The 11,766-nt window shown below is 45.9% G+C and overlaps 1 protein-coding gene across 2 annotated transcripts in view; it reads right to left on the reverse strand.

Moving 5' to 3' along the window:
* Positions 1 to 10,166, reverse strand: part of PAN3 (poly(A) specific ribonuclease subunit PAN3) — a 46,476-nt gene extending 36,310 nt beyond the window's left edge. For both annotated transcript variants that reach the window (XR_013224072.1, XM_077298287.1), the window contains exons 1-2: positions 9,496 to 10,166; positions 2,440 to 2,558 (exon numbers count right to left, since the gene is read on the reverse strand). Coding sequence is in view for 1 of the 2 variants with exons in the window: in XM_077298287.1 (XP_077154402.1) it covers positions 2,440 to 2,558; positions 9,496 to 9,769 (393 nt within the window). In the remaining variant the exon portion in view is untranslated. The remainder of the gene's footprint in view (positions 1 to 2,439; positions 2,559 to 9,495) is intronic.
* Between the last annotated feature and the right edge of the window lie 1,600 nt (positions 10,167 to 11,766).

Raw genomic sequence — 11,766 nt, forward strand, 5'->3', positions numbered from 1 at the left:
ATAAAAGCCAGACTGAACATGGCCCGATTCATTCTCCTCAAGCTGTGTAGCCTTTCTAAAACATCTGACAGGTAACAGCCGCTAGCACCTATGAGATGGCCAATGTTGATCTAAAGTGAATAAACCCCACACAGACTAGAGAGACATTAAAGGGGTTGTCTGGTCTAGAGATATTGAAGACATGTCTGCAGGATAGGAGATCGGCGAGGGATCATCCAGGTGTAAGGAGACTGAACGGAGCAGCAATGCTGGACACTGCAGAACGAGCTCCAGTCAATGCTTATACCCGGCCATGGCTGGAGCCTGCAATGGCTGATGTGATATGTGCTCATTTATTACAACAGTGTTAAGAGGTGATCACTGAAGTGCCAGGTGTTGGACCACCCTCCCCACAGATCTGATATCCTATAGTGATCAGCTAGACGAGACATCTCCATTATGTGCATGTATTTGACTAAAGGTTAGTGCTTTAAGGGCCTTATTCTTGCTTTTCAAAAACAATCAAAAGGGATCCAGATCCTGTAGAGCACAAACTTCAGACTATAATATCATTATTACACTATGGAGTAAGTCTTCCTACATAAAGGTCTCATGGTAAATACATATGTGGAAGATGGTGCAGCAGTCTTACTATGGCACCATAACAAAGGAGCGTGAATGCACGTGTACTACCATCTCCATTGTTTTGCAAGGAAACGCTATTCCTGAACTGCTCACAGTCATTCATATATTTAACAGTGCAAGAGGTCAGAGCCAAAATGGCTCAATGAGGTTCTGGAAAAGTAATGTGCACAGCACGTCATCTATTGTGTAACTTTGGGAAGCAAACAGCTGAGAGGGGCAACAGTGTGGATGGACGGATGGATGGACGGACGCTTTCACATCTGTCCACTAAATGGATCCAATGCAACAACATTAAAGAAGAGTGCAGTCTGCGGGGCTTTCAAATATAGATAAAGGGGGTTGTCCCCGAACATGTCAGCATCCTTTGACAGATTAGAAAAATATAAACACTACTAGGAATGGGCGAATTCCCCCTCTTAAGAAGGCATGCAATTAGGGCCAAAATGACTTGCAAGTTAGTTTCAGTAGAAATTTTGCACAGTGATCTTTCCAGATGGAAGATAGTCAGTAGTGTGAACGCAGCCCAGAGTCAATTGTTTGACAAGTCAATGTGCCCTCTATTCTTTCCCAGAGACCGTACGTGGACCCTTCCAAACATGTTAGGTTAGGCTAGGGGTTGAACTAGATGGACTTAAAGTCTTCCTTCAACCTTAATAACTATGTTACTATGTAAACGCCTTTGTTTTCCAAAACAAGCATCTCTGGTCTGAGCACGGCTATTCTCATCAGTTCTACACATCAGACTGCCATTAAAGACTATGGGGATCTGTATTAAACAGTTGTCCCAAGTGTATGCGCCCGACAGCAAGCACAGAGTAGAGCGAGCCCAAGAAATAGCCGACTGGTTTCTCTGCAGAATAAGTTACGTGAAAATCAAATCAATGCCAAACTGCGCAACATTAATAAAACCCAATTGACAAGTTATTCTTAACCATAAACCTGAAAAAACATCTTTAAAAAAAAAAAAAAAAAAAGTTTCCATATCCTTTACATACACATTATGCAGATGTACAGCAGCCAGAAGAACACTTTTGTCCTCTACATGGTCAATGATGGCCAATAGGATTTTTAGATAAATTGCAAACATGGTGTGCATCTAGTTCAAGTCACACATGCTTTGTAAGGTTTTCAAGAAAGTTGGACCAAAGGTCCTTTGGCAGATCTTGCCTGCCGATAGGGATGTCTATGAATGTGGAAAGTTTAAGGGGACTCTGTCACCTGAATTTGGAGGGAACAATTTTCAGTCATATGGGCGGGGTTTTCAGGTGTTTGATTCACCCTTTCCTTACCCGCTGGCTGCAATATTGGATTGAAGTTCATTCTCTGTCCTCTGTAGTACATGCCTGCACAAGGCAATCTTGCCTTACGCAGGCGTGTACTATGGAGGACAGAGAATGAACTTCAATCCAATATTGCAGCCAGCAGGTAAGGAAAGGGTGAATCAAACACCCGAAAACCCCGCCCATATGGCTGAAAATTGTTCCCTCCAAATTCAGGTGACAGAGTCCCTTTAAAGAGCCTTTCAGAAGATGAGACTTCATGACTTCTCCGTCCAGTTGCATAGTTTGGAAAACTGTATCCAAATCATTAGGGTTAATCAGGAGCAGTCTGCCATTAGGTGAACTAAGTGTTAGCCAGAGAGACTACAATCGCACTGGAGGATGCACAGCATCCGTGCATTAGAGAAGGTCCATGTAGGGCTTCATTTGTCCTGTGGTCACACTGAAGGGAAATTAAGACTTGCTGTGGAGAGGTCACATCACAAAACATTTGATCGATGAGCATAGTGATCACAATATAAGGGGCACTGTTTACCTGCATCCTAGGGTAATTTGCCTCTGCGGGGCTTCCAAAGCCATTCATTCCAATAAAGCTGGTACTGAAATAAGAATCTGTAAGACTGGAGTCTGGTAATGCACCATCAATTCCAGGAACTGAGGAGACAAAATGACAAGGTTTACAAAAAAAAAAAAAAAAAAAAAAAAAAAAGCACAGGACAGTCACATGAAATTCACAGAAACATTACACTGAACTTCTTAACTCCTCATCTTTCACATGTATAAAAGGAGGGTCATGTCCACACATTTTAACGCAAACTTTTGTTTTCTGCTAGTATTGGACTATAGTCACATGCATAATTTTTTTTTTTTATAGAAACTTAGTTTTCTCCTCTAAATCCTAAAAAAATTAATGGACTTTGGAGATTAAAGGCATCCTCCAGTCTGGCAAATCCTTCTTGAATCCCTATGTGGCCCCCCACCAGCAAAACACTTAGTTCCTGCTGGTTTGGCTCCATAGATGTCAGCACTGGCTCTCCTGGGCCTTGCATGACATTATGTCACATGATCCCTGTGGCCAACGTCACAAGAGCCCCAGGAGAGCTAGTGAGGACACAGCTGGAATGACACTGGTGGTGAATATACGTGTTATTTTACTGGGCAAAAACGTAGGGACAACCCCCTTTATAAAAAAAAAAAAAAAAAAACCACAACAACTTTCCAGCCTCATGTACAGGGGCTGAATGGGTGCCCCCAAGGAAAGTCTCACTCTGCACATATAGGGCAATAAGCCAATCGCCATACATGTCAAAGCCAGACAGAACCTGCATTTATTCAAAGAGGTCTTCTGCACCAATCCCAAAACCTTTACATAAAATGCCTTAGTGTGTCCCATCACAATGTATCACTGAGGACAATTGTATGCATTAGTTCCTATTGTGGTCAATAAACCAATAAATAGGTCCATTTTGAATTCCACATAAAACTGCAAAATCATTGTGAACGAAAGGCTTGTTTCACAACTATCTTGCTGTGTACTGAAAACTAGTGAATATCGGACAGAAGATCCTATAAGGATTAGGACTACAGGTACAACTGAGACAAGGGGTGAGTGGTGGTAAGATTATAGCTTTTGCCCCATGATAGCATACAGGGTTAGAGGTAGGAAGCTCCCTACTTCAGGAGCCAGGCGTCACTATAACAGACCCTGCTCCATAGATTAGCTTAACTGCTTGCAAGCCTAAATCATTTTTCCTTCTCTATACACTGTACACAAGAAAAAAAAAAAAAAAAAAAAAAAAAAAAAGGCAAAAACCAGATCGACCATGTGAAAAAAAAACACCTGAATGAGGCCTTATACTGATCTAGAGGCAATTTACCCAAGTTTTGCACTTTCCAGCTTAGGAGGCTTCACCCACTAAGGTTAATACAGGGATCAGTGTAGATAATAGTGAAGTCCATGGCACCTCCAGTGTAGAGCAATGCAAGGATACATAAAATGTAGTGCTAAATACCTGTCCAGTGACCGCCACAGAGATACATAGAGGACAGCAGATATCTGGTCTGTCCCTCTCACTTCCCTATAGAGGAAGCCATAAAGATTGTGATCATCTTTATTAACTATATTTAACTTTATTTAGTTGTAAAGCGCTGCGGAATATGTTGGCGCTATATAAATAAAATTATTATTATTATTATTATTATCATCTGAAGCCTTGTCAGACAGCATGGCCTGGAGACAACCATCACCTTCACCAGTCCACTGTACATACATGGAGACACCCGTCACTGGTAATGGCTGTAACTCTTGGAGTGTATCAGTGTCCCATGTGCTGCCATGGTAGAACGAGATACAGGTGATTCTCACAAATTAGAATATCACCAAAAAGTTTCAGTTCAATAGAAAAAGTAAAACTCGTTGTATAGAGTCATTCCAAACAGTGATCTATTTCAAGTGTTTATTTCTGTTAATGTTGATTATGGTTTACAGCCAATGAAAACCCAAAAGTCATTATCTCAAGAAAATTAGAGTAATTAACAAAAAACACCTGCAAAGGGTTCCTAAGCGTTTAAAAAGGTCCCTTAGTCTGTTTCAGTAAACTCCACAACCATGGGGAAGACTGCTGACTTTTCAGAGATACTTAGAAGGCAGTCATTGAGGCCATGTGCACACGTTCAGTATTTTTCGCGGTTTTTTCGCTATAAAAACACTTACATATGCCTCCCATTATTTTCAGTGTATTCCGCATTTCTTGTGCAAATGTTGCATTTTTTTCTGCAAAAAAAATATAAATATCGCATCGCAGAAAAAAAGCAACATGTTCATTAAATTTGTGGAATTGCGGGGATTCCGCACACCTAGGAATGCATTGATCTGCTTACTTTCCGCATGTGGCTATGTCCACCATGCGGGAAGTAAGCAGATCATGTGCGGTTGGTACCCAGGGTGGAGGAGAGGAGACTCTCCTCCACGGACTGGGCACCATATAATTGGTTAAAAAAAAAAAAAAAATGAATTAAAAATAAAAAAATCGTGATATACTCACCTTCGATGGCCCCCGGAGTCTTCCCGCCTCTCAGCGGTGCATGCTGCTGCTTCCATTCCTATAGATGGTGTGTGAGGGACCTGCGATGACGTCGCGGTCACGTGACCGCGAAGTCATCGAAGGTCCTGCACACACACACACCATCTATAGGAACGGAAGCCGCTGAAGAGATCGGCTGTCTGCAGGTGAGTATAACCATTTTTTTATAATTTTTAAACATTCTCTTACTATTGATGCTGCATAGGCAGCACCTATAGTAAAAAGTTGGTCACACTTGTCAAACACTATGTTTGACAAGTGTGACCAACCTGTCAAATCAGTTTTCCAAGCGATGCTACAGATCGCTTGGAAAACTCTAGTATTCTGCAAGCTAATTACGCTTGCAAAATGCTAAAAAAAAAAAACCAAACACCGCAAAAAAAAAAAAATTGCGGATTTCTTGCAGAAAATTTCCGGTTTTCTTCAGGAAATTTCTGCAAGAAATCCTGACGTGTGCACATACCCTCCTTGTGGAGTGTTGTAGGGTAAGCCACAAAAGGTAATTGCTAAAGAAGCTGGCTGTTAAGAGTTCTGCATCCAAGCATATTAATGGAAAGATGAGTGGAAGGCAAAGGTGTGATAGAAAAAGGTGCACAAGCAACCGGAATAACTGCAGCCTTGAAAGGATTAAGAAAAGGCAATTCAAAAATCTTGGAGAGATTCACAAGGAGTGGACTGCTGCTGGAGTCATTGCTTCAAAAGCCACCACACACAGATGTATCCAGGACATGGGCTACAAGTGTCGCATTCCTTGTGTCCAACCACTCATGGCCAATAGACAAACGCCAGAAGCGTCTTACCTGGGCCAAGGAGAAAAAGAACTGGACTGTTGCTCAGTGGTCCAAGGTGTTTTCAGATGAAAGTAAAATTTTGCATTTCATTTGTATATTCAAATTGCCTCTTCTGAGAAAAAGAGGACTTCACTCTATAGCGCCACCTGTTGGAAGTAGCGATACTACAAGTCACAATCAACCCTTTAACGAGTCGTGCGAGTTTTGCACGACTCGTTAAAGGGTTGATTGTGACTTGTAGGATCGCTACTTCCAACAGGTGGCGCTATAGAGTTGAGTCCTCTTTTTCTCAGAAGAGGCAATTTGAATATTTAATTTCCCAGAGGAGCATTGCACAGCAAATAAGCCTCCTTATCTTGACAAGCCAGCTGGTATGTCACTCTCCATAAGGAGAAACGTTACCTTAGACCGCATTTCATTTGGAAATCAAGGTCCCAGAGTCTGGAGGAAGAGTGGAGAGGCCACAATCCAAGCTGCTTGAGGTCTAGTGTGAAGTTTCCACAATCAATGATGGTATGGGGAGCCATGTCATCTGCTGGTGTAGGTCCACTGTTATCAAGACCAGAGTCTGCGCAGCCGTCTACTAGGAAAATTTAGAGCACTCCATGCTTCACTCTGTCGACAAGCTTTTTGGAGATGGAAATTTCATTCTCCAGCAGGACTTGGCACCTGTCCACACCGCCAAAAGTACCAATTTAAGGTTTAACCCCTGTCTGCCATTGGACGGGATAGTACGTCCGATGGCAGAACCCCCGCTTTGATGCAGGCTCCAGCAGTGAGCCCGCATCAAAGCCAGGACATGTCAGCTGTTTTGAACAGCTAACATGTGTCCGCAATAGGTACGGGTAGAATTGCGATCCACCTGTGCCCATTAACGAGTTAAATGCCGCTGTGAAACTGAGAGCAGCATTTAACAAGCGCTTCCAGCCATCCTGATGGAAATGTGTGCACCGACCCCGTCACAACCAGAAGTCTCCAGCAGACCTCTATGGTTGTTGATGCTGGATTGCTGTGAGCACCACCCGGTGGTCAGCGCTCATAGCAATGCAATAACTGGTACTGATTTTTTTCCCCAAATCACCACCCTTTCACCCCATTCAATATACAAATAAAAAAAAAAAAACCCCAAACATTTGGTATCGCCGCGTTCAGAATCGCCCAATCAATTAAAAATGTAGATGATTAACCTGATCGCTAAATGGCATAGTGAGAAAAAAAAAATCGAAACGCCAAAGTTTTTCTGGCCGCCGCGTTATTGCATTAAAATGCAATATAAGGTGAGCAAAAGAACGTATCTGCACCAAAATGATATTAAAAAAAGTGAGCTCGGCATGCAAAAATAAGCCCTCACCCAACCCCAGATCATGAAAAATGGAGATGCTACGGGTATTGGAAAATTGCGCAATTTCTTTAATTTTTTTTGTAAGCAAAGTCTGGAATTGTTTTTTCACCACTTAGACATGTTTGGTGTCTATGAACTTGTAATGACCTGGAGAATCATAATGGCAGGTCAGTTTTAGCATTTACATGTAGAAAAGCCGCGGAGACACCATCACGTGTTTCTCAACGCAAGCAACGAATAACCAGGTCTTTCACTGGGAAGGAACAACCACGGGAAGGGCAGCATCCAATAAAGGAAAACCACCTATGCCAAAACATGGTATCCATCCACAGACATTGCCATTGTTAGTATTACCACAAAGTCAGGCAGGGGCTGCCATCTGTAAGATAAGGCTGTCTTCACATCGTGTATGACCGCCATCCCCGGATCATCCATATATACATATGCCTATAAGGCTGCAGAATTCAGGACACTATGTTCATCACATGTGGATGCAGCCTGTGTGCGGCATGAGAAGCAGCCACCATCTGTACAATAAGGCTGCAGTCATCAGTGGAGACTGACATGTGCCGCATCTTTCAAGACCACAGCAGGTCAGTTTGCGGAGATGCCAGTGAACACAGGCAGGTTTACCTGCCTTTAATAGAGGTCAGCGCTTTGGATGCAGCGAGCATTAAATGCGTCCAAATCGCTGCTAGTTCCGGATTGTGGGCACCCGGCCTAATTCTGCAGAAATCAGGTCAAGACCTGCGGCCCCTCTGTACAGAACATGTGGATGTAGCCTGTGTGCGGCATGACATGGGGCTGCCATCTGTATAAGGCTGCATTCACACCTGTGTACGACCGACATCCCCAGATCAGCCATATATACACCCCTGTAAGGCTGCAGAGCCCCTCCGTACAGAACATGTGGATGCAGCCTGTGTGCGGCACAAGATGGGCCTGCCATCTGTATAAGGCTGCGTTCACACCTGTGTACGACCGACATCCCCAGATCAGCCATATATACACCCCCCTATATGGCTGCAGAGTTCAGGACCTGTGGCCCCTCCGTACAGAACATGTGGATGCAGCCTGTGTGCGGCACAAGATGGGCCTGCCATCTGTATAAGGCTGCGTTCACACCTGTGTACGACCGACATCCCCAGATCAGCCATATATACACCCCCCTATATGGCTGCAGAGTTCAGGACCTGTGGCCCCTCCGTACAGAACATGTGGATGCAGCCTGTGTGCGGCACAAGATGGGGCTGCCATCTGTATAAGCCTGCGTTCACACCTGTGTATGACCGCCATCCCCGGATCACTCATATATACACCCCCCTATAAGGCTGCAGAGTTCAGGACCTGTGGCCCCTCCGTACAGAACATGTGGATGTAGCCTGTGTGCGGCATGACATGGGGCTGCCATCTGTATAAGGCTGCATTCACACCTGTGTACGACCGACATCCCCAGATCAGCCATATATACACCCCCCTATATGGCTGCAGAGTTCAGGACCTGTGGCCCCTCCGTACAGAACATGTGGATGCAGCCTGTGTGCGGCACAAGATGGGGCTGCCATCTGTATAAGCCTGCGTTCACACCTGTGTATGACCGCCATCCCCGGATCACTCATATATACACCCCCCTATAAGGCTGCAGAGTTCAGGACCTGTGGCCCCTCCGTACAGAACATGTGGATGTAGCCTGTGTGCGGCATGACATGGGGCTGCCATCTGTATAAGGCTGCATTCACACCTGTGTACGACCGACATCCCCAGATCAGCCATATATACACCCCTGTAAGGCTGCAGAGCCCCTCCGTACAGAACATGTGGATGCAGCCTGTGTGCGGCACAAGATGGGCCTGCCATCTGTATAAGCCTGCGTTCACACCTGTGTATGACCGCCATCCCCGGATCACTCATATATACACCCCCCTATAAGGCTGCAGAGTTCAGGACCTGTGGCCCCTCCGTACAGAACATGTGGATGCAGCCTGTGCGGCATGGGACGCTGCTGCCATCTGTATAAGGCTGTGTTCACACCTGTGTATGACCGCCATCCCCAAATCACTCATATATACACCCCCCTATAAGGCTGCAGAGCCCCTCCGTACAGAACATGTGGATCCTGCAGGAGAAGGGGCTGCCATCCTCAGGCCTCCCCCCACCTGTAGGGCATTTGTGGGGTACACCATGACAGGCCTCTCCAGACATGGACGCAGGGCAGGGGTCACCACAAGGCTGAAGTCCGGTCCTGCAGAGTGACAGCCGTAGAGGAAGCCATGCTGGTTGTCACCCAGCGAGGAACTACAAGCCCCAGCATGCCCCCACCCTCCGTCACGCTGCTCCTGACGTCAGCGCGGAGCCGCACTAGGCCGCACACTCACTGGTCAGCCGCGGTCCGTCCAGTCCTCCCAGCTCCACCTTCTTGCCCACCGGAGTGACAGGCCCGGGCAGCGGGTACCCCGCCAGGCTGTTGCCATGGATGCCCAGCGGCTCTTCGTGCAGGAACTGGCACTCGTCCCCGTAGAAGCACGTCTTGTCCTTCGCGTAGTAGCGGCAGAACTTCAGCTTCACCCCGGGCCCCCCCATAGGAGCCAGCTGGGGCGCCCCGGGGGGAGACACCACCGCGGAGGGGGTCGGGGGCAGTCCGCTGTTCATGACCGCGGGTCAGAGCCGGACGCCACCATGGAGGGAAATATAAAGGGGGGGGGATTCCCGCAGCACAGAACAGCTGGCTCGGTAATCACGGGGCGCCTGCGGGATAACGAGGCCTCCCCGCCCCCTCCGCTCTTCTCTTGTTTTTCTCCGCTGTTTTCCTATTTTCCTCTTCCTGAGCTACGGCCGTTCTAGGCATGCGCAGCGCGGGGCATGCTGGGAGTCGCGGCCTCCTGGCTTCTAGACGGCGCTTATACGGCCGTGCGTCATTTCTGTAGCAGGCAGCGGTGTAGTCAGGTGGGCGATGCTCCAGGACGGCTCCCCGAGCTCCACACCTGCCTTGCCCGTTGTGTGACGCTTCCACACCGGAAACGTTACTTTAACTACTGCATCTCACGGGAATTGTACAATGTCTTATAAATAAAGTTTATTCATAAACTTCAACCTAATGCCAATAGCTCTGGCTGCAACTGTTTTTGTTGCCCATAGCAACCAATCAGAAATCAGCTACTAGTTTTTTTTAAACCTGTCCTGGAAAAGTGAGAGCTGCGCTGTGATTGGTTGCTACGGGCAACAGTTTTTGCTACGATGGTTTGAGGCCCAGCGGAGGGATTTGTCATAAGAACCTGATTTTAACCCCTTATGGATTGGACGATTTTCTGGGGTGGGGGTGCGTTCTACTGTTTTTTCCTCTTCTATAGTTATATGAAGGCTTGTTTTTAGCAGGACAAGTTTCAGACCTGACATTATAAGTTTTATCATGTAATGCATACCTCCCAACTTTTGAAGATGGGAAAGAGGGACAAAGCGCGCCGCGGCAAATTTTAGGCCATGCCTCTGACCACACCCATTCATAATTATTAACACCCATACCCACGTCCCAACCACACCCATTTAGCACTGCCGATCACACTGTTTCATATACAAAAATTATAAACAAAAAAATATGGCCACACAGTGCTCCATACTGTATAATGGCCACACATGAGGCTCCATACTGTATAATGGCCGCACATGATGCTCCATACTGTATAATGACCGCATGCATACTGTATAATGGCCGCACATGATGCTCCATACTGTATAATGACCACACATGATGCTCCATACTGTATAATGACCGCACATGATGCTCCATACTGTATAATGACTGCACATGATGCTCCATACTGTATAATGACCGCACATGATGCTCCATGCTGTATAATGGCCACAGTGCTCCATACTGTATAATGACCGCACATGATGCTCCATACTGTATAATGACTGCACATGATGCTCCATACTGTATAATGACCGCACATGATGCTCCATACTGTATAATGACCGCACATGATGCTCCATACTGTATAATGACCACACATGATTCTCCATACTGTATAATGACTGCACATGATGCTCCATACTGTATAATGACCGCACATGATGCTCCATACTGTATAATGACCGCACATGATGCTCCATACTGTATAATGACCGCACATGATGCTCCATACTGTATAATGACCACACATGATTCTCCATACTGTATAATGGCCACACATGATGCTCTATACTGTATAATGGCCACACATGATGCTCCATACTGTATAATGGCCACACATGATGCTCCATACTGTCTAATGACCGCACATGATGCTCCATACTGTATAATGACCGCACATGATGCTCCATACTGTATAATGACCGCACATGATGCTGCATACTGTATACTGGCTGCACATGATGCTCCATACTGTATAATGACCGCACATGATGCTGCATACTGTATACTGGCTGCACATGATGCTCCATACTGTATAATGACTGCACATGATGTTCCATACTGTATAATGACTGCACAAGATGCTCCATGCTGTATAATGGCCACAGTTCTCCATACTGTATAATGACATACAGGCAAGCAGCTCACACACGCACACAGCTCACACACACGGCTCACACACACCTCACACATATGCAGCATCATACACACACACGCAGCATCACACACACACACG

The sequence above is a fragment of the Ranitomeya variabilis genome, chromosome 3 (genome assembly GCF_051348905.1).
Source record: "Ranitomeya variabilis isolate aRanVar5 chromosome 3, aRanVar5.hap1, whole genome shotgun sequence".
Classification (NCBI taxonomy): Eukaryota; Metazoa; Chordata; class Amphibia; order Anura; family Dendrobatidae; genus Ranitomeya; species Ranitomeya variabilis.